The 23,139-nt window shown below is 39.2% G+C and overlaps 1 protein-coding gene across 4 annotated transcripts in view; it reads left to right on the top strand.

Annotated features, from left to right (window-relative positions):
* The window catches only part of ZC3H7A (zinc finger CCCH-type containing 7A), a 123,440-nt gene that overhangs the window by 91,337 nt on the left and 8,964 nt on the right, over positions 1-23,139 (top strand). For 2 of the 4 annotated variants that reach the window (XM_063430288.1, XM_063430284.1), the window contains exons 2-20: positions 4,016-4,119; positions 5,734-5,773; positions 6,491-6,688; positions 7,707-7,865; positions 10,510-10,590; positions 10,685-10,723; positions 11,405-11,438; positions 14,133-14,395; positions 14,913-15,078; positions 15,782-15,834; positions 16,263-16,455; positions 16,912-17,073; positions 17,417-17,613; positions 18,424-18,524; positions 19,615-19,796; positions 20,565-20,638; positions 20,765-20,895; positions 21,000-21,105; positions 21,194-21,302. In XM_063430288.1, the coding sequence (XP_063286358.1) occupies positions 4,052-4,119; positions 5,734-5,773; positions 6,491-6,688; positions 7,707-7,865; positions 10,510-10,590; positions 10,685-10,723; positions 11,405-11,438; positions 14,133-14,395; positions 14,913-15,078; positions 15,782-15,834; positions 16,263-16,455; positions 16,912-17,073; positions 17,417-17,613; positions 18,424-18,524; positions 19,615-19,796; positions 20,565-20,638; positions 20,765-20,895; positions 21,000-21,105; positions 21,194-21,302 (2,356 nt within the window). In that variant the 5' untranslated portion in view covers positions 4,016-4,051. Of the gene's footprint in view, positions 1-2,248; positions 2,326-4,015; positions 4,120-5,733; positions 5,774-6,490; positions 6,689-7,706; positions 7,866-10,509; positions 10,609-10,684; positions 10,724-11,404; positions 11,439-14,132; positions 14,396-14,912; positions 15,079-15,781; positions 15,835-16,262; positions 16,456-16,911; positions 17,074-17,416; positions 17,614-18,423; positions 18,525-19,614; positions 19,797-20,564; positions 20,639-20,764; positions 20,896-20,999; positions 21,106-21,193; positions 21,303-23,139 lie in introns of those variants that run through there. The other 2 variants (XM_063430287.1, XM_063430286.1) reach the window with 2 other exon arrangements.

Genomic DNA, 23,139 nt, shown 5'->3' with positions numbered 1-23,139 from the left:
GCCCTGTTGGGCTTATCATGAGGAGCTATGGGCTAATTCTTTAAAATAGTTAGTTTTGCCGCCCCTGGCATGTAATGGGTTAAAGTGGTCCCATTTTAAGGTGGGAAGGAGGGATGCCAGGCTCCTGGTGGGGCAGGTGGGGTGTGGGGTGCCCCTTCCTGTCTAATTATAGAGCTGGTGACCATTCAGGAGAGAAGGGGTCTAAAACCACAATATATAAGGCTTTACTAGTTAATTGGTGGAGGTAACAGATTGTTGATCCAAGGAATATGGAAAGACAAAAGTCTTAATTTTAATTTTAAACCTAGTTCTGCAACTGTGGTCTAATGGAAGGAGGAAAGCTGTGTTAAAAGTATGTAGGTATTGGAAAAGTGATGCAATATGTCACTTACAAGGTCTACAAATGCAAATAAATACTTTGCTTGTAAACAACTGTTCTTCATTAATGTGGGAATTTAAATGGATATTATAATGTTAGGAATTCAGAGATGTAGTTATTTAGCACTAATTGAATGCAGCGCCCCTCTAAATTAAATAAAAACGTGTTTTTGTTTTTTTTTTAAAAAAATTTATTATTATTAATTAATGTGGCGCTGTCACCGTCTGGGGGACTTGGCATAATTTGCAAAACCCCAACCGTGACACTGCAGCTGGGGGTCTGGTGGCTAGGGAAAAGATGAGTTATACTTACCTGAACCTGTCCCTTGCGGGCTCTGCCGTCTTCTTCCTCCGGATCCTCTTCAGTTCCTGGCTATCACTGCTGTATGAGAGTACAGTATTGAGGTCTATGGTGACTGCAGAATCCTCCATAGATAAAGCCAATTCCCTGCAGCCATCACTGGTGACAGCTGATGGATTGACACTTCTAGATGACAATGGCTATGCCCAGTGTCTTGCAGTGTCAGGAGTAGGAAAAATACTGAGACAAAGGAGTCCCTACCCTTTTTTTAAGTTCCATCTTTATGAAATACACTTTTATTTATTTTTTTTCAGAGGGAGGTGGCAGTGATGCTTTAACTTTCCATCTTGGTGTCTCTGCCAACTCGCCTTCTTGGAAGTGTTTCTTCTAAACTTTGCTTCCCACCCCCCCCCCCCCCCATATTTCTTATAGGGCAGCATTGGGGACAAGGTGCTTGGTAAGAGCTGTGCCCGTCCAATCAAATGTTTTCATAGTGAAGAATTGAATCCCATGCTTCCCTATGATCAGCTATTGGTGGTGCAAATGTTACATAATTGAATTAGACTTTGTTTCCATTGCGGAATCTCCTTTAGTGGTGGTCTGGCAGACATGCCAGAAGTGTCTTTATCCCTGCACACCCCATCATGGTGTGATATCTTCCCAAATACTAACAAACGTGGCAAAACTACAACTTCTATTATTCTTTGACAGCCTTCCAGCTGGTATAGCAACATGAAAGTTGTAGATCGGCAACAGGGGAAAGTATTTTGGCCTGTTGTAAGCTAAACAAAGCTTCATGGGTTCATAGCTATAAATAGGAGTTTAGCTAGAACTGCATGTGTAATTTTGCACAAGCAACTGAAATTTGTTATATCTGACCTTCACTTCAGGTTAATTATGAAAATGACACAAAGGCTTTGCAAATTTGGTACTACAGGCAATGTATAATTAAGTGTTGCATCTTTTTCAGGTCATCCCTGTAAAAATCACTTGGGGGTTTTAGGAAAACAAGATGATTAAATAGAAAAAAAATAAACCATAACATCCAAAGCACTAAAATCACTACATCTAAAGGGGAATGCAGGTGTTCCCCCTTCTGTCTCAGAATCTGTTTTCCAACGGCATTCAACTCTGTCCACATTGTGAGACATGGATGGCTAATGCTGCTCTCTGCTCCTCCCCACTGCTAGTGGTGTCCCTACACGCTGTGCAACAAAACTCACTTTATGCAGCCGCTAGTCGGCATCACCATACAGTGGGCATAGTGATCAAGCAACACTGCTTGTCTCTGGCAGGGCTACACAAGAAAAACAAAACACTGCCTGGCATCCAGAACTAAATTTTTCTGCTGATTAACCGCTTCACTGCTGGAATTGTGTATACTCCATTTAGAGGGCATGTAATATACTCTAGAATCGGGTGTGTATACATGCTTTTCAATATTGCAAAATAGATGTAGTTTTCATATGCAATTTGTGCCATGTGGAGTCTCGAGCAGAAGAGAGGACACTTCTATTAGAGCGGATTGTTTGCTGGCATGTCCTGCAGCTGCACAGATTGGTGATATCGAAGGACCTCCCAACTGCCTCTGCTTAATGTAGCTGTTCTGGTGATCTCTCTGGCTAAAACTTAATGTAGTTGTTCAGGTGAGTATAGCATGTCCCTGCTGGATTTTTAATGTAAACATTACCTTAAGTATTTTGCATCAAATGCAAACAAGTTGGAGTTATCCTTCCATCATTTTGCAAATTACTGCAGCCATTATAAGCAGGATGGAGAAAGCTAGCAAGCACCATAACTTCTGCAGCACACTGTAGTTTTCATAATGCCAGGAGTAAATGAATCCTCTGCCCCCCATCCTCCCCACGTAAGTAAACTGTCTTAGAACATTTTGACTTATAACACTGTTAAATGTCTATTAATAGAGAAGGATATAAGAACGTCTAAACACAATGTGCTGTAAGATCTGATTGAAAAGCAAACCTTTGGCAGATCCCTACCTTTACTGCAGCCTTCTTTCTGGTGGTGCAGTGCTTATCTCGTAAGGCAATCAACTGATGCTTAACCAATGAGCTTGCACTGTTATGAAAATAGTTCAACACAGGAGCTTGGGACAGTGCGCCTCTAGGCACCATAACTACTTCAATGAAGTGGTTATCATGCCTAGTGTTCCCTTTTTTATTTTCAGGTAGTTTTGTTTTATATATGGAGTCAAACTAATAGTGATTATTCAGAGGTCCTGTGGAAGGCGTCCATTTGCAGGATAATTACATGTTTTTGTTTTTTTTATCTTTCACACCTTGCAAAGATGTATGTTATTTATAGAAATAAGTAAACACAATAGTAAAAACCCTCCTTGGGAGTGTTTTCCCTTTAATCCCTTAAGGACCAAACATCTGGAATAAAAGGGAATCATGACATGTCAGACATGTGTCCTTAAGGGGTTAAACACACATTCAATTTAAGGCCCTGGAGCAAATCTACTATTTTTAATATAAAATTGTATTAATATTAATTGTTAACATTTGATGGTTACTGAAATAATTTATGCTTTAGCATCCACCCACCCTCCCCCCACTTCTATTCAAGTATAAAGTGCAAGGCCATAGACTTTATGTAAAGCAAAACATCACTTTGAGTGCTGGCTTAAGCTACAGTGTCTTCTAAATTGGCAACACATTTCAGCCATAATAAAATAACTTTATTTGCAATGCATTCTACATACATGGAAACACCCTTTGTTTGTTCTGAAAATACTTTGTGTCCTGGACTGAATTGGAACTATTCTATCCAAATATCTAGTTTCCCTATTTTATGATTTTCTGACTGTAATCCTCACATGGACAAAAGTATGGCTTTGTTTTTATAATTACCATTCAGTCATAAACCTATGGTAGATTAATGGGTTAGCCAAAGGGGAAAAATAAAGTCTTTTTATATGAAATTCTGCTTAAAGCTATGGTACTTGTACACTTAATGGCCCATATATAGTGCTTTTCTAAGAAATGCAATTGTTTTTTCATCTGGACTGCTTCACTCTGGCTCTACCTCTTCTATCGTACTATCATCCGTATTTACCCCTTATCAAAAATCTTTAAAAACATTTTTTTTGCTTCCAACACATGATCTAAAACTAAAACAAAAAACTGGCTGTTCATTTGTAATGATCAATGTCCTTTATTTCACCGGTCAGTGGTTTTAATGTTGTGGATAATAAGTTTCAAGTTTTGAAAGACTCTCTTCTGCAGCAAATCTTAGACATTACCGACCAAGAATATCCGATTTTAAACCCGTATTCAGATGTTCTGTTGTAATCTGAATGTGTTTTGCTCGTAGAATCTGGGCTCCTTTTCAAAAGTTGTTGTGGAGAACATGTCCTATGTTCCGAGTGACAGACCAACCAGGCAGGACGACATAAAGAAAGCATTACAGTTCATCCAGTAAGTATTAATGTATACATATCGATTCTCCTGTTGGAGAGGACTGTAAGCAGGTAAGTTGTCAAACAGTATTTAAAAGAAAAAGTGCTAAAAGACCTTAAGTACAGTAGCCAGGGGAGAACTTTGCACTGCATTAGATGAGCTGCTACTGATAGTGGCAAATGAAAAGTCAGACTGGTTTATTACTTAAAAGTGTACTATAAGCAAAAGTTGTTTTGGTACTTAACCCCTTAAGGACCAAACTTATGGAATAAAAGGGAATCATGACATGTCACACATGTCATGTGTCCTTAAGGGTTTAAAGGGCACCAAAATAATAATTTAGTTTTATTATGTTTGATGTATAGAACAGCTCCAGCAACACCTCTCCTAGCGGACTGTCACCGTTCCACATTTCCTTTAATTTAGTTGATCTCATACCCTATTAATAGCCTGCAGGAGTTTCATGTGTAATATGCAGGGGTCATTTATTAAGTGAGAAATAAAGTTGAATTCAAAGTGAATATCACAATTTAAGGTCAAAATGGCTGTAATTCTCTAAGTCAGCTATGTTTTCACAACTCTGGCCTTAACCCCTTAAGGACCAAACTTCTGGAATAAAAGGGAATCATGACATGTCACACATGTCATGTGTCCTTAAGGGGTTAAAGGATCACTATAGGGTCAGGAACACCAACATGTATTCCTGACCCTATAGTGTTAACACCGCCATCTAGCCCCTCATGCCTCCATAAATATAGTAAAAATCTTACTGTATTCAAGCCTGTAGCTGTAACTCTGCATGCTGTTAGACTCACAAAAACAAACTGTCTGCTGACCTCATCAGAAGTGGTAGCCTGATCCAATCACAATGCTTCCCCAGAGGATTGGCTGAGACTGACAAGGAGGCAGATCAGGGAAAGAACCCGAATGATTCAAACACAGCCCTGGCCAATCAGCTCATAGAGATGAATTGAATCAATGAATCTCTATGAGGAAAGTTCAGTATCTGCATGCAGGGGGTGGAGACATTGAATGTTTGGATGCATTTTAGGCAGCCATGACCCAGGAAGGATCTCTAACAGCCATCTGAGGAGTGGCCATTGAAGTTCACTAGGCTGTAATGTAAACACTGCATTTTCTCTGAAAAGACCGTGTTTACAGCAAAAAGCCTGAAAGTAATGATTCTACTCACCAGAACAAATGCAATAAGCTGTAGTTGTTCTGGTGACTATAGTGTTTCTTTAAATTTTGAACTCTTTGAATTCTCACCTTGCTAAATAACCCTGTAAAATTTATATTCATAGAGCAGGAGATACAAACTTTTAACGTAAACACACTGTGCTGTAAGACCAGATTGAACAGCAAACCATATTTTTTTTTTTGTTGGCTGGGGCTGCATAAACAAACGTGATCTAACTCCTTTACACCACAACTGCCTTATTAAACTATAAAGTTGTTTTGTTGCATGTCTAAGTTAACACATAGTTGGTTAGGTGAGCTAAAGCAAACCTATGGGTAAAAATGAAGCATGCTGTGTAACACTGTTTTTACCCAAAACTAAAGTAGAACAATGAATAATCTGTAAGTTTGTGTGTTTTTTACAACTTTATTTAATGATTTCTTTATTTCCAGATCTTCTTTGCCCTTCTTTGGATCGGATTGTGAATACGAGGTAAAATGGTTATAGCTATATAGTCTAATGGCAGGGTGCCCAAAAGGTAGATCCCCCAGATGTTTTTAAAAACTACGGCTTCCATGATGCTTTGTCCTGCTAAATTATTCTAAAGGCATGGATATCTACCTATTGGACACCCCTTGTCCAAACAAACGCTCCACAGTACAAATCACAAATTTGCTCTTTAGTAGATCTACCCAAATGAATACATTTAGTCATGGGTAGTATTTAAAAATAAATAAAAAAGCTGGGGGTAGGCACTGGAGACCTTGAAGCAAGCCATGCCATTGTCAGGCATGCTTTTACTTCTGAGAGAAGGCCGTCGTGCTCTTGCAGAGAAAGCATGCCACTACAGTTTACTCAATGGAGCTAATGTAGGGAAGACAAATGTTTCTGGATTGATTATTAAAAGTGCAGATTTCTCATGGAAATAGGAACCCTTATTAACTGCATTGAAATGGGATGATCTCTACGCATAAAGCACTTTGCCAAACTGAAGAGCTAAAGAACTTTGTGGATTCTCTAATAGGTTGAAGGATCACTACACACATATACACATGATACTTGTACCATATAGCATTGGGTGAAAACAATATTAAATTGCTACCCAGGTAAATTTAATTAAGAAAATAATAGAACACAAGGCATAAATGATGGACCCAAGTATGGTGAACCTATTATCTTGCATGTTTGTTTCAAATTGTTCTCTTCTAGATTTTCTTGAAAAAACTTGTCATAAACCTCTTCAATGAAGGAAATGACTTGTTCAGAGAAGGTCGTACAAATGACTCTGTAAACCAGTACTCTGAAGCACTGAGCATTGCTGATTACGCAACTTCAGAGGACATCTCAATCCCAAAAAAGACATTGGAAAGACTGTATTCAAACCGGGCAGCATCCTACTTAGACATGGTACTTCTGTTTCTTCTGTATAGAGGACACACTATCTCCAGCATAAACCTGCTTGTCTATTACAATGCAAATGTATGTCTCTGTCATTAGTTGTCAACCAGGATATTTTGTAGTCTATTTATTAAACAGACTTTTACCTAATGAAATATTAAAAGGGTAACTATTTTAAATTCAGAAATGCTTGCCAAAAATTAGTCTGCAGTTTCATAAGCACCCTAGATGAGCCAAATTTCTCTTCTTTCACAATCTTTACAATTTGTATAGTATGTGTTCCTACTAAAATAAATCTAAATTTAACATAATCCAGAGATGGGAATAAACTCAAACTTTGAGCTATTCTTTCCTTTTTAAGGGTCACTCAGAGCACTTATCTAGCTTAAACAAAAGGTAGGAATTTAACCCCTTCCTCACCCTAGAGCCTGGCGGGAGGGGGACCCAAGGACCCTATAGAGCCAGGAAAGAGTGTTTTCCTGGCACTATAGTGGTCCTTTAAGGGGCACATTGGGTGGCCCATGCTCTTAGGGCCATCCTATAAAAATTAATTTCCAGGGGGCCCAGTCAGCACTGTGGCGCTTTAACAGCTCAACCGAGCCCCCTGAGATGACTTCACAGCTGGGCGGAAGTGACTGCCTCTGTCACTCCTCGCTCGGGAGGAAGATGAGGGAGTCAGAGTGGGAACTCTGACTCCCTTTAGGCTGAGCCACCACTGGCCCCCCGGGAAGTCACCCATTTGCACCTAAAAGGTAGGAAACAGGAGGGTGACTTAAACATTTTGTATATGTATTTGTATGAGTGTCTGTGTATCTGTCTGCGTGTGTGGGAGGAGGCAACATATGGGAGGGGTAGGGTAGACGTATGGGGCGGGGGGGTGTGGCAGGGGGTAGACGTTGGGGAGCCCCAGGGCTGTTTTTGCACCGGGCCCCATGGTTTCTAGTTATGCCTCTGCTCTAAATATTTTACTATTACACACCATGTTTAACAAGCATTGTATATTAACTTGTTTTCTTCTTTGCTTTAGGGTTTTCATGAAAATGCATTAAAAGATTGTGAAGCTGCCTTAAGCTTGAATCCTGGCAACCTCAGAGCCCTGTACCGGAAATCAAATGTTCTGTACATGTTGGAGAAATACAAGGAAGCTTATGATGCAATAGCCAGCTGCTCCCTCACTGCCCCGCAGGTAGGACATGCAAAGCAGAATATTTGTTTCCTGGTTACTTCTTTGTTAAACTGGTTAAATGTCAGAGTTAAGTAAAGAATAACGAAATGTATCCCTGCCCTTGTTGGTGGGTCCAACTGATGGAACTCCTTAACACTGGCAGAGATTCACCTAGTTTGGACACTCCAGAAGCGTCCTGGGGCTTAACCCCTAAATAGAGAATAGTGAAAGAATTTACTTAGACCGTCTTGATACCAAATTAATGATAGGACCATAAAGAGTCTTTAGCAAAAATAACAAAATGAGTGGTCAAATACCCGAATTGGGTAAAAAATCTCGCCACAGTGGCTCACCTCATAAGCATTAGCTCCAAGTTGCTAAGTAAAGTATTGACTAGAAACACTGGTCTTAAGGCTGGGAGCAGACTTAGTTGTAAAGCTCTATAGTCCACAGCTAGCGTCTGTGGAATTGTCTAAATAGAGCCAACAGGATTAAACAGTAGTCTTGCAAATAATCAACAGTTCAAAACTGCAAACAAACCCACACATATAAGGGCTAGATAACTGTAATGAGACCTACTTGTACTGTCTAAGGCTCTCAGTATATCTTACCCATATTATGTGAAAAAAACGGGGGGGAAATTGGAACAGCTTGCAGGACTGTAGTACTAAGTCTAAGAGAATATAGTTAACTGCTCCCAGGCAACATGTCCAGTGTGATGAGGTGAAAAATAAACAAGTCTCCTTTTAAATGTGTGCTAGTAGCTGCTAATACCTGTTGGACCAATCAGAATCAGTCATGTGACTCCATTTGGGCGCCAAAATTTTTTTTAAAAAATCCAGACGGTCTAAGTAAATTCTTTCACTATTCAGAGTTAAGTAAACCTTGCAGTTCAATGCGTTGTAAGACTAATCACTTTGTCTCCCTTAAGTCTTTAAAGGACATAGTGTAGCTCCGCAACCTTAATTTTATTTAATATGTGGAAATAACTTTTTGTAGCAACACTTTTGTGGGTCCCTAGGAAAGCGTCTGACATGTTTTAGGAAAAGGTTTCAGACACAGAGGTAGGTTATAGTATATCCAAAAAAGCAGTATTTTACCGTAATCCTAGTGAGTCTTTACTTCCATTTTTACCTTTTGCACTACCAGGTCTTAGCACATTGTCTTATTCAGGCAGCTATGTGTAATCAATCTGTTTATCAAAAGGCAAAAATACTTATCAGAATGAAGTGAGTTGAGAATAAAAGGAAAACCCTTTTTTCTAGGAAGTTTGAAAGTGACTGAAAATGTCGTCATTCTATGCAAACACAATGACAGGTTGAGTCTTACAAACCTGAACAGTCCCAAAGCTGCACATCTTAGAGAACCATATTCAGACACATCCCTTGTTCACCAGGAAGAGGCTCCACCAATTGGAAGCTTATCTCATCTATGATGTCTGATACTATCCCATAATCCACTCTTTATCAGAAGTTAATGTTTATAAGTAGTTTTTCACCCATCTGTTCCACTCATAGAAAAAGTTGAGTGGAACTGTTTTTATATGATCAAATTGCATCCAAAAAGCAGCTGCTATCAATATTAAGACATTCCTAGAGGAAAAAGTGCAGGATACGGTGTGCCAAAGTCACATGGTGCTTATGGGAAAAAAAATTACTAAAATTTAACATAAATTTGCTTAGAATTTCTGCACAAGTACTGCAACTAAACAAAACCTCTCAAAATAAATCTGTTTACTACTGGTAGTTAATATGCCTGATTAGTTCAGGATTTCAATATATTTTAAGAAGTTATGAAACAGATATTGTAAATAAATTAGTTTTAACCTTTGCAAAGTTTGGGCAGCTGAGACTGTAATTGTAATAAGCTACAAATACGCACTTGTGTATAGTGGTTTTGTATCTGTATATTGTATAGGGTTGTAACGAATAGCGTTTTGACACTTTAGACATCTAGTTTATTTTTATATATATTTTTTTTATTTTTTTCCCCCACATGCATTTCAATGTTATTGGACAACACACAGGGTTATCTACCCTTTGTGTTCTCCAATGACATTCCCTGGCCAATCAGTAGGTCATCAGAGATGCATTGAATCAATGATCTCTCTGAGGACGTTTTTAAGTTTCTCCATGCAGACGGTAGAGACACTGAATGTCCCTAGGTAGCACCTGTAGCAGCCATCTGAGGAGTGGCCAATAGATGTGTCACTAGAATGTAATGTAAACACTGCCTTTTCTCTGAAAAGGTGGTGTTTACTGCAAAAAGCCTGAAGGGAATAATTACTCACCAGAACAAATACAATAAGCTGTAGTTGTTCTGGTGACTAGTGTCTCTTTAAGACTTTGGTGTTCCACTACTGGAAAGACCCCCAGAATACAGCAATAGCCACCTTGTAAAACTTTGCCAGATTTTTGAGGTTAAAAACAAATTTATAGACCTGCCAATTGTGTCCTGCCATGGTTAATGGTCAACCCATTTGAGAACTTATCTGGCATCTGCTAGTAACCTCATGCTGTGTCCTTGGAAGCTCATGTATTGTAATAAACGTGGAGGTGCATAATGATTAACCCCTTAATGACCAAACTTCTGGAATAAAAGGGAATCATGACGTGTCACACACGTCATGTGTCCTTAAGGGGTTAAATATAATATATATTTTCAGGATGAAAGTGTGGTGAAGTTGACCCAAGAACTAGCAGCGAAGTTGAATCTGAAAATCAGAAAAGCGTATGTCAGAGCCCAGGTACAGACTTTAGTGGTAGTATGTCTTCATAACGAATAGTAAGAGTTAATAATTTTTTTTAGTTTTAATAACTCTTATGCATCATGTCTTCCAGCCGGATCTGCAAATGTGTGCTATTGATGTAACAAGTAAGGTAGTGTATGTGCTTTAGCTTTGATATTCTTTGGCAAGAATAATCCAAATTTGGTTGCATTGTGATCTTAGTGCATCTGGATAAAGTAAAGAACCTGAAAGCTGTACAGGAAATTTATTTAGAAGTATATTAACATAAATCCGAGTTGTTGGATGGAAGGCTATTGTATGGCATGCTACAATAGCAAATTTAATGGTGTGTTTTCCAAACTCTCATTTTATGCCGCCTGCACAGCTTGTAGTTTGCTTCCCTTCCCTGCATTTCATGTAGTCTTGTTCAATTTTTAATCCTAATCTTTTCAGTGCCGTTAGTGTTGCGTCTGCTGTACTCTTTTGCTCCCTGATCAATATTGAAACAATTTGTGGTTATCAAAGTAGTTGTATTGAGAAATATTCCTCCTCCCCTTTCTGCAAGAGCATTAAAAACTGCTCATAATTTTGAATTTTCTGTATTGTTTTGTATCAAAGGTACTGTTGCCAAGCGTGTAGTATGCAAATTGTCAGGTATGGCGATCTATAAATTTTCTAGAAATCAGTTGTGACTTTATTTTTTTTTCTTCTCTTCCTTGTACTTAAAACACTTTCATATTAGCAGTTCTAGAGCTTGTACATAACCCCTTGTTTTTCTAAATGTTGGTATTCCTTAATTACTTCAGGGTATCAATTTTATTTTTATTTGCAGATCCCAAATACCCTAGCAGAACAAATTGAGCCAGGTGAGCATTTTGAACTGTGTGATGTATTCTATTGGCCATGAAAATTCACGTGTTTGAATTTGTTTTGTAATTTTAAAGGGTTAGTCTAGTGTGGGAAAAAATAAACTTTATTTTTATGCATTATATGGGTATGGAAGTATGGAAAAAGTTGCCAAGAATCAAAAATAAGTTGCATAACTTTTTAAAGTGTTCCTCTGTGCACTGGATACTGGGTTGATTTTTTTTTTGATTTTTTTTTTTTAAATTCTTTATTTTTGTTGTGCATGTTGTAACAAAAGATCCCGCACAGCTCAACAGCATGGGTAGGTACAATAATGACAATAGTGTAAGGCAACAGCATGGCATATGATAACAGCACAATATTTTGTTTAAAGAAATTCTAGTGGTTAACGCTAGTGAACTACACAAATTTAAACAAGGTGTGTAAAACGAGAGCTAGGCTATATAGCAGTTACAGCAGAGGGTCTCTGGTAATAGGAGGATTGTCAGTGGATGTGTCTCCCATGTTGGTAGATTACTCTCTCGGTTAAGTAAGCTTAATATGGTCGGAGAGTGGTCGTCAGACGGGGCTTTTAGAAAAAAAATTACGTTGTCCCTGAGCTGTAGGTTAACCCTTTGTTCCGTGGGGATTTAAATTAAATGGATACTCAGCGTTTTGGCCACGTTCAGTGATTGGATAGGTCTTCTGATAGTATGACCCGCTTCACATGAGGTGGTTCGGGCCCGGTCTATATACCATGGGTCCTCCGAGGTAGGCTATTCGTGGAATAAGCTAGTTCTGTTCTGTGGGTTCTACTTTATGTGGGGTATGTTGCTTTCCTGCTCATGGGATCCTTAGGGTGTTGGGCCGAGAGGTCTGTAATACAGAGAGGAAGGTGTCTAGTGCCTTGCTGCGGTGTGGGTGAGGGGGTGGGGGGGAGGGTGAGGGAGACCTGGGTTGGGTATTAAAGTCCAGAGTGTCCGTTGGATTGGTATTCCCTGCGAAGGGTCTGATGTCAACCAAGTTTGAGAAAAAAAATAAAAATAAATTAAATAAATAATAAAAACAAAAAACAAACAAAAAAAACATTATCACAGTCCGGTTTAGCCCGCCAAAAGTTCTCAATTTCAAGCCCCCTTGATTTGATGTCTCGTGGTCCTGTGTGGGCCGCTTTAGGATGGGAGAGCTCTGTGGGAGGTTGTGGGTGTCCTCTTGTAGGTCCTGGTGTCATATGGTCGGAGTAAGGCTGAGGGAGGTAGTCCTGATGGCATGTAAGGAGCTGCGGGCTGCAATGGGTAAGTGTACTTTTGCTTGTAGGTGGCATATTGGGGCCCGGAGTCCTGTGATTCAGGTGGCGGTGGCAACATGTGACTCCGGTCTCTCACTCTGGGGCACAAACAGTTTGGTTGATGCCAGGTTCCATCTGTGTGCGGGTAGGTTGTTCTCTGGTGGCGTGATGTGAGTTAGGGAGTCCTGGCAGGCCCAGTGGCTGGAGCAGTGCAGTAGCCTCCTCCAGGTTTGTGATGGAGTGGGTCATGTTGTGGTGTGTAACTTGCAGTGTGCGCCAGCGGTACGGTATGTTGCTCTTTCTGAGTAAGGCCGTGAATGGTTGTAGCGATCCCTGCCATTGTAAGGTGTCCCCGGACAGGTCTGCATAGAACTGTAGTGTCATGTTTTCAAACTGATATGGTGTGGACCCTTTAAGGGCAGCTAGCATTGCCGTTTTTTCTGTATATGTGCGGAACTTGATCACAAGGTCTCTTGGCGCTGTCGCTGGGGCTCTGCGGGGTTTAGGGACCCGGAAAACTGCCTCTACCTGGGTGTTTTTGGCTTGCCTGGGTAGAGTTCTTCTGCCGGGATGTCCTCGGGGACTCCACGGACCTTCACGTTGTTGCAGCGCCTTTGATCTTCCAGCACCGCAAACCGCTGTTCCGTCTTGGATTGTTGCGCTTTAAGCGTCTTCACCTCTTGTTGAAGCTCTGTTTTGGGCCTGGGTTTCAGTGGAGGCCTCCACCTTCCCTATACGACCCACTAGGCCCGTGAGGTCTGTACATAGCTGGGCCACATCGGCCTGGATTATTTTCTGTAGGTCCCCCAGCATGTCTTTGAGCACCTTTGCCGTGACAGGCCTGGAGTCCCCTATTGTGGGAGCTTGTTGTGCCAACGGAGCAAACATGCTACCTGCATAGTCGTCTTGGCTGAGATCTTCTGAGGAGTCTGTATATTCTTCTAATTCGGCGGCCGTTTTGGCTCCATGTACGCTTTGCGCCTGGCGGAACAAATCGCCAATGTTGACTCCCGGCTTGGGGTTGTCTGCTTTTTGGTTTTTCTCCCCATGTCTTTTGTGGTCCAGTTGGGGACTGTCACTCCTGTGTTTTCTGTCAGGAGCCGTAAGTTTAATCAAATTGGGCGCTGAGCCCATCGAATGTGTGACCGTCTCGTCCTGCTGCTAGGCTCCGCCCCCTACTGGGTTGATTTTAAAATTGTTGGACCACTTCCACAGCTGACTGAGACACTGGTCTTTGCTGGGCAAATTTGTGAGCATATGATAATGCATATAACATGCAACAAAAACGTTAAAAGAAGACTTGGCTTGTAACGGAAGGCCTGCAATTATGCTGCACTTTTATTATGGCTTCTGGGTATAGCTTCATAGTTGCCTGTTTTTGAATGACTGTAACTGAATTTATTTTATCATAAATTTGCTCTTGCAGACATAACTGAACTTGCTTATGAGGCTCCTTTTTCGTCCTTTCAACCACTGACTGTTGCTTCTGACTCCTTGAGTGATTTTGTTTCAAATCCAACCTCTATTTCACCCAACGTCCACTCTGATTCAATGACTTTCCCATCTGCACTTGCCTCTAATGGAGCTTCATCTTCCTTTTCAATGTCATATATGCGTGATGGAGATATAATTGGTGATGAGTTGGATCACATCCTTGATTCTGTGCCAGATTCTCACAATCTAAACATGGTAAGATTGATGTGATTGTGCATTGGAGAAATTTCCAATATATTACAGAATGTTTATGCAACCTGTAAATATAATCTATATTCCCCTTCACATGTAGAAGTATAGTACAGGGTCATAGAAAATATAAATGCAATGTAACAAAGAATCCTAAAAGTGCCTCAAGGCCCACGATAGGCTTGGACATCTTCAGTCGCAGACTTGCACCTGTTTTGTTTACACTTTTGAGTGTAGGTGTAACAATGATAAATATAATTGACCTTAAAGTACACGTTTCCCAGTGTGATAAAAGTAAAATCTGTGTCAAGTTATTTGCACCCAGGAAGAACATGTTACATCTGTAGTCTACATATTCATCCACCCCTCTATGCAAATGTAGCTGCATTACTTTTTATTATACTATTTATTATTTATTCCAAAATATAATAATGGTAGGTTAATTGAAGATGAGGTATTTTATGCTGGATGTTAAAGCAGAGCCCATTGTAATCTTATGAATGCAACTCATTCTTTTTTTCAGTCCAGTGGTTTAGTGCCAGCACCACTATCCAGCTTTTCCAGTGACCTGCCTGATCTAATGCCGGGTTTTCACAGGTTTTCATTATCCGATATATACTCCCATTCTCTGACCTCAGCATTTGACAGCTTTTCCCTTAATTCCTTGTCTTCAGTGGACTCCCAAGGAGGTAATGGCATTCAACCAGTCAGTATGATTTTTCATGATTTACAACTTATTAAAAAGCTTGTTCTCACATCCATCCTTACAGTTGGACTCTAGACCAAGTAATTTAAAAGAACCATGTGACCAAATTTTGGGCTTGACTAATCTGAGATTTGGTAAATTATTGTGATTTTAATATTTATGTATTTGCTTTGTGTTTTTATCTAGGGCTTTGAGAATTTTAATTTTTTTATTTTGTTAAGAATATAGTCGTGGTTACATGTTAACATGATTTTCTCTCTTGATTCACTTTGAAATGCCCATACTCTGTATTAAAATGTTGGCTTTTAATATGATGGAAAAGTTTCCATAAACTCCCTTTTTATGTTTTAGGTTTTTAAATGTTAGAAACATTTACTTGCCTCTAATGCAATTTCAAGACCATCTTCTCAACACATCTCTGCTCCATCCCAGGAGACAATCGCTAGTAATATTCTCTGGGCTATTGCAGTGCTTCTCCTAAAGAAGCTTTGGGATACAGGGAACCTGTGCGACAATCACCACAATCCACTTAGATGAGCATTTAAACAGTTTTTCTATGGGAAACAAATACCACCCTCACAGCTGTCTGGTTAATAGCCAAGTGCTGATTTCTCACTTTGCATATTCAATATGGCTTTCAGTTTCCTATTATAAAATGTATTTCTGTTTTAAATGCCTTTTTTTAGGTCACCTGAATGGAGCATTGAATTCATGTTTGGTTGATCCTTCTAGTTTTACAGTGAGTGATTTTTCATTATAAAAACATATAAAATGTGTGAAATTAAAGGAACACTAAGCACCATAACCACTTCTTTTATAAACCATCGCTTAAAAAAAACCAAAAAAAAAACCTCCCTTCTGTTACTGATTCTTGCAGCTGTAATCCCCAGCCCGATGTACTGTCACCACATTCCATACAAGTTCCCATTAAACATAGTTATTGTAGTTTGTGCTTTGTCCTCACAAAAGAGCCATTATTGTAACTACTTAGCTGCTTGAAAAGAAATGGCTGAAAACCTTGTGCTGTTGTTGTTTTATAGTTTTAAAACGGATGCTGGAAATGCATTCATTTCTGGAATGTCACTTCACAGAATGTTATTAAATCAGTAAGGTTCCTTCACAAACTGCTACCTAGAGATTTGATATCACTCCTTGGTTTTATTCCAGGTCACCTCATCCTATTTCTCTCTACCTGAAAGTCCTCCCAGAGCTTCAGAGAACATGATGAAAACCTCTATGCTAGAAGGCTTGGGCAATGGAATGTCATCTGTTACATACTTTAGCACTCACTCAGTCCACAATCCACTAGAGGATACACATGAGTTCAGACAAGCTTGTCAGTTGTGCTTGTCCAATGCAGGTGAGTTTGGATTAAAGTATGTAATAATCAAATATTCTTGAAACATTATTTACTGTTAAATATTAAATTTTTGGTTTGTCCTATCTGCAGTCCACTTTATTACACTACTAGTTCTACTTGGAAACACTTCTGTAAGCAGGGCGCACCTTTTCCCCGATGCTGACATTTTACAGAAATAAAGAACAATGAATCCAGCAAATGCAAGATGTGCTCACCAAAGAAATATCACAGCAACTGCATTGCTTGCACTGCAGTTGCTGTGACAGCAGGCAGACCACCATATGGATGAGAATGCCCCCCCCCCCCCCCTGTTAATGGAGGGCTATTCATTGGCATTTTAATAAAACAGATCTCTTCAGTGCAGTGTTTTTTTTTCAGTAGACATTACAAAAACAAGGAAATCTTATTTCAAGTGCGTTTTTTGTATTTTATGTCAAGATTGTGTTCTGTTTTTAGGCTTAAAATTTCAATGTGTCAATGTTAATTTAAACTTGGATCATAAATGCAAAAAGGACATTTTTATTGGAAGAATAAGAAACTCTATGGACAGTTCATGGAAAAGAATAAGACCAAGACCAACAAAGAATCAATACGTGGGACCCTTCTATATATGTAAAGGTACAGTCATTTTAAATTACCCCATTTGAATTCCCACTACATCTCTTGCCTTCGTATAACTCTTTCCACCAACATATTAACTTGCCTCAACAAACTATTAATTATGTGGGAGGTTGACTCCTCATCCTGTCTGTTTGAGATGATAAAACAAAGCTGTTCTAAAATTGTAGCAAAACAATATTTTCAAGTTTGAAAACTGTTCTATGCAGGTGTAAAAACTGGAAAAAATATATAAACCTCCGTTTCAGTGCGATTTAAAATGCCATTTACTTTGCCCTCTTTTGCCTTCTCAAATTGTTGTAGAATGAACCTTTTAGGTTTTCATTTCCCCCCTGTGTTTTAGATGTTGCTCAAGGAGGTGAGTGCACATACCCAGGACACTGCACATTTGCCTACTCGCAAGAAGAAATTGATGTGTGGACGCTTGAGAGAAAGGGGACGTTTTGCAGAGAAACACTTTTTGGAGGAGATGGCAAAGTCCGCCTTACAATCCCATACTTATTGCAGGAATACCCTGGAAATTTTATGTTTCTCTGTGAGGTAGTTAAATAGAAATGTTGCAGGTTTGCTTCTGAGCCTTTCAAGTGTACCTTGTAGTTTTTATAAATCAAGGTTTCTTTTTTGTGCATTTAGAGTAGAACAAATGATTTTATATAATGCTTCCCTAAAAGGTGCAGCCAGGGCATTAATTTTAATTAATTTTAACTTGGCTACGTTTTCTACACTTATCATACAACTTGATAAAAATCAAGGTGACATGTAAGGTTTTATAGTTAGGAAGGCATGCATACATACTTATCCTTTTTCGTATGGTGATTCACGCAACTTTTAAATAGAGAAACATTTCTGATTTTGCTGTCATTATGAAGATAAGTGTATACATGTGCTTTGTAGCACCTTTGTTCTAGTAAACCACAACAATATAAACACGTATATGGATGTTTCTACTACCTTTAAATCTAATCTGATCTTTTTAATTTTTGGTTTGGTTCCATTCCTCTTGAATGACAATCCCCTTTAAAATTTAGACTCTAAGGAGTTATTTTATGCAGCAGCAAAGGGGTTATACTTCCCTAAGTCACTGCATGCATTTCTATGTATGAACCAGACTGTCTCTCTAACAAATTATTCGAAGGTAGGTTTTAAAACCAGATCAACGGTTTTGAGAAAGTAATGACCTATAATTGCAGAGGCTTGGGGCTATGGAAAACAGAATGTGAAAATTGACAAACCTGTAGAACCAATTGCATCTTTTCCTTAAACTACAAATGATAGTATAGTAAATGTGAACTTAATAAATCTTGGTTTTTGCATTTTATTTTAATTTGGTAATGTTCTCTTGTATTCCAGAAATGTTTTGAGCACAAACCCAGAATTATTAGCAAAGAAAACAAAGATTCACCACAGTATTGTTCTCATCCTGCTTTCAGACATGATTTCAATGATAACAAGTAAGTATTAACCAAATAAATTCCTTAGTCCAATCTTGGAGTGAAAAGGACTCCTCCAATATCCGTGTAGTAAAATGGTGCACATTCCTCAATGTAGCTAAAGTGATTAACTGAAATATTATATGGTTGCACCATGACCACTACAGAGTTTTGAAGTGGTCATGGTGCCTGGACTTCATGTGTGCAGCATTTCCCTATTGCTGCACATAGTTTAACCCCTTTGACAGGATCTAACTCCAACACCAGCTGCATTATTGGGATGCCATTAGCCGGCCCGGAACGAGAGTTACGGGCTGGCTAATGTAAATTCTATAAAGATAATGACTGTAAACAGCCGGTGTATCGCCACTTCCTCAAAACACTAATTAGGTGTATCCACAACCACCTTAAAATTGCACTTAAGATAAAAAAAAAGTTAAAACCAATATCATACACCAGCCAGTGGTTATTAAATTGTATACTTAAGAGTATTGGATATACAACTGTGATGTGTTGTGTTCAGCGAGAATCTATAAAATGCAGAGAAACAGTGCAGTGTGTGTGTATTAAACACAGTGACAGTATGGGTAACACTCGGGCTCGATATTAAGCTTCAGGGTGCCAATTCTGGCTTCAGGTTGTTAACAGCGACTTTATGCTTCATGAGGTATTTATTTGATATTAATGTTTTTAAATATTAAAACGCTTTTCGACTGAAAATTTGTTAGTATAATTTTTAATATAAACGCTATGCAGAGTTGGATTTATTGGTGGAGAAAGATCAAATGATGCTCATTACCAGGAAACGTGGCAAGGGTACTAGTCACATGACTTACAGCAGGCTGTAGTACTTATGCTGGTTGGAGTAATTCTTTAAAAAGTGAAAATGTCACTAAGGATGTTGTGGACTTGCTTTAAACATCCTTTTTATTGAAAAGGGAACTCAAAAGTATTTTTGTCTTCACAAATCATTTACATTTTTTATGGTACTGTCTTTCAGAGTTAATCTTTTATATTTTTTGTGTAAAAAAATAAATAATAAAAATAAAAAAATATATATTATATTAAAAGTGTAAAGTATTGTGCAGATCTGTCTCTAATTTCATTGTAGGTGCCTTGTTCACATCTTCAAGGATACTGCTGTAAAATATTTCAAGATCCGTCCATATAATAGTAATTTGTTGTTCGACTTGTGTCGTCATGAAGTTCGCTATGGATGTATGAGAGAAGATGAGTGTTTTTATGCGCACAGTTTAGTGGAACTCCGGGTCTGGGTGATGCAAAAAGAAACTGGTGCTTATCCATTTTTTTTTTTTCCCTCTAACCTCTATACTATCTTTTAAATGGTTTGTTTAAGCTTTATTCAACTACATTTTGTGACACCTGTTGTAGCCCCTTGTTCCTTCAAAAGTATAAAATGGTTAAGATACAAGGAGTGGGATGTAAACCCTGAAATTTTCTAAAACGTAATCATTATAGAAGCCTAAAAATATCACCTTTATGATAAACGTCCTCCCAAAAAACTGTACAGTTTTTTTCAATGACCATTTACAAAAAAATTTTTTTTTAATAACCTTTGAACTTGGTCTTTGATATTGGTTTCACGGGATAAAATAAAGATTAAGGCAATGCCATTTACTGTTTGCTCAGCTTGAAAAAATTCTTTTAGTGTAATCGAGTTTCTTTTTTATTCATCAAGTGTTCCCATACATACTATGTTTGCTACCCTATAAAAGCATTAGCCTGCATGCCACAATACACACAGGTATCTGCTGGCAAACGAGCCATATGTTCATCACAACGCTAAAAAGGCAGCACAGGTCACTCCAGCAGGGGGCGCAGTGTCAGGGGATTATCTAGTGCCCCATTAAAGGGGATTATCTACTCCCACCAATATCGCCCCCCCCCCCCCCCCCCCCCCCAATACAAACCTATTATATGAATGAAGGCATCATGTGTCCACATATCATGTAAAATACTAAACTTTTATTTTTTCCTCCTAGTCTGAAAAGCAAAAAAGTGCCCATGGCATGAAATGTTAACACATTATTTGTCTTTCAGGTATATCCCTTAATGCTATTGTGCAGGAATCTACAAAATACTCTGGTGTTCCATCTAGTGTCAGTAGACAACAGGTATTTGTATTTTTAAGCTTATTATTTTTAAAACCCTAGCATGCCAAGTAATTTAAGATGATGCAGTGTATATTCATGCATATGTAGATTTTTATTTGATACTAAACTGAAACCTTTTATTTCAAGCTGCTCAATACTCCAAATCCTGGGTATCCAATTGCCAAAATAAAGTTTGTTTGTGGACAATGCTGGAGAAATGGTCAAGTGATGGAGGCAGATAAAAACAGAAAATATTGTAGTGCAAAAGCAAGGCACCCGTGAGTAACCTTCTATGAAACAATCTTGTAAATTCAGTGAAATTTGAGTTATGTATTTATTTATACCCCCCCCCCCCCCCCTTTGCATTTCTTTCCTTGTAAAGGTGGACCAAAGATCGTCAAGTAGTCTTGGTTATGTCCAATGAACGTAAAAAGTGGATGACTATTAGACCCTTTCCAACTAAGAAACCTGTTCCACTACAATTTGAGGTAAAAGTTGTTTTATGGGTTTTTTTTTTTATAGGTGGGGCGAGTGTACAGGTTAGAGCTTATTAGATTTGTTTTGTTTCCTCTATAGTTGTGCAATCATATAGTGACTGGTAAAAAATGTCAGTTTGTGGGAAATTGCTCCTTTGCCCACTGCCCAGAGGAGAAGGACATCTGGACTTATATGAAAGAACATGGCAGTAAGTCTTTCCATTTGTTTTTAATCTTTGGCGAAAAAATTAACAAGCACTATATTTCGTCTGCAAATGTATGCCTTGTATTTCAGTTCCTTACGTTCTCAATGTAGCAAAGTTGCCGCACTAAGAACCCTCAGAAGTGAACAGACTGACCATCTGTATTTCTCTCCTCTGGATGGAGCTGCAGTAGCTGATGGGGAGTAGGGAAAGACAGAAGTTCAATATCCCCTGCCTCTGTCTTCACATGTGGCACAGAGGGGGGTGCAATATGACCTCCCCCAAGCTCCCAGCAGGAAAGCAGCCAGCACACACGCATAGCCACCCTAATACAGAGCAAATGGACGGTGGCTGAAGTGCCTGCATAGAGAAGCAGAGCTGCTGTGCTAGAAGTCAGCCACCCTCCGGTACGCGGAAGGTGGCTGAGGTGAAACTACATTCCACTCTCCCTCCCAGTCAGTAAGGGGGCTGATGGGCCAATTTTAGTAATCAGTCAGCCAACCTCCAATTCCCTTGTCTGAGAGGGTGGCTGGCTTCTATCACTGAAATCTTCCCAGAGAAGAGCAGTGAAAAGCAATCCTCAGTGGAATAGCTGCACTTAACACTTACTATATATGTGTCTGTCAGACTGTATATTATTTTGCTGACTGTATATTATTTTGCTGACTGTATATTATTTTGCTGACTGTATATTATTTTGCTGACTGTATTATTTTGCTGACTGTATTATTTTGCTGACTGTATTATTTTGCTGACTGTATATTATTTTGCTGACTGTATATTATTTTGCTGACTGTATATTATTTTGCTGACTGTATATTATTTTGCTGTCTAAGTGTGTGGACTTGTCTCTGACAATTTATATAAGTGTGTGTCTGTGTTGCACTGAATATTGAGGTTTGTCTTTCTGGCAGTTGCATCGGCAATAACACACAGATTCCAGATAGTTGCTGATGCAACTGTCAGAAAGACACACCTCAATATTCAGTGCAACGCAGACACACACCGATATAAATTGTCAGACACAGGCCGTATATTTTGGTGTCTAAGTGTGTGTATGTCTGACACACATAGTATATATTGCTTTTTTTTGGACACACTGCTAAAGTGTGTCTCTTTAAATTGACACTATAGTCGCCTATAATGTAGTTGTTCTGGTGATTATAATCCTTCCCTGTAGGCCTTTTCATGCGAACACTGCACTCCTTATATGGCTAATGGAGGTGCCTCCTGGGGCACTGCTGCCGTTCAGTGTCTCCACGCTCTGCATGGAGATGCTGAATTTTCCTCAGATGAATTGATTCAATGCATTCCTACGAAGAGATGCTGGTTTGCCAAGCCAGCATTTGGGCCCACCACTGTCCTGCCTCTTTGCTGATTTCAGCCAATCCAATGATTTCCCTATGGGAAAGCATTGGATTGGCTAAAAATCATAAATTCTGATGTCAGCCAGGAGGGGGATCGGAGGTGGGGCCAGTCTTGTCTCGTTTTTTTCCAGGGGCTAACAGGGAACAAACAACCTAAATGGTTGTAACACTATATGGTGGTCCTGACCCTATTGTCTTTAAGACCTCACGGGCACATTTTTCAGGGTGATCAGGAAGAAATAACACAGCGATTTCCCCCTTCTACTGTGGCAGCACGGACCTCGGTAGAGTATCTTCTGTATCCTTTATCTAGTCTAACTGGAAGCACCTAACTAATGCTGTCAGACTGGGTAGAGGACACAGAAGATCTACAGTGGTCCACGTTGCCATGCTACAAGGTGGACCAAAGGAAGAGATCAGTCCCCTCTCTCCAACTCCATAATTTACCTACCAATTAAAATTTCAAATCTTATTCT

This window comes from Pelobates fuscus, chromosome 8 (genome assembly GCF_036172605.1).
Source record: "Pelobates fuscus isolate aPelFus1 chromosome 8, aPelFus1.pri, whole genome shotgun sequence".
NCBI lineage: Eukaryota > Metazoa > Chordata > Amphibia > Anura > Pelobatidae > Pelobates > Pelobates fuscus.
The sequence above is the reverse complement of the archived record's forward strand: the minus strand, read 5'-3'. Positions and strand labels throughout refer to the sequence as shown.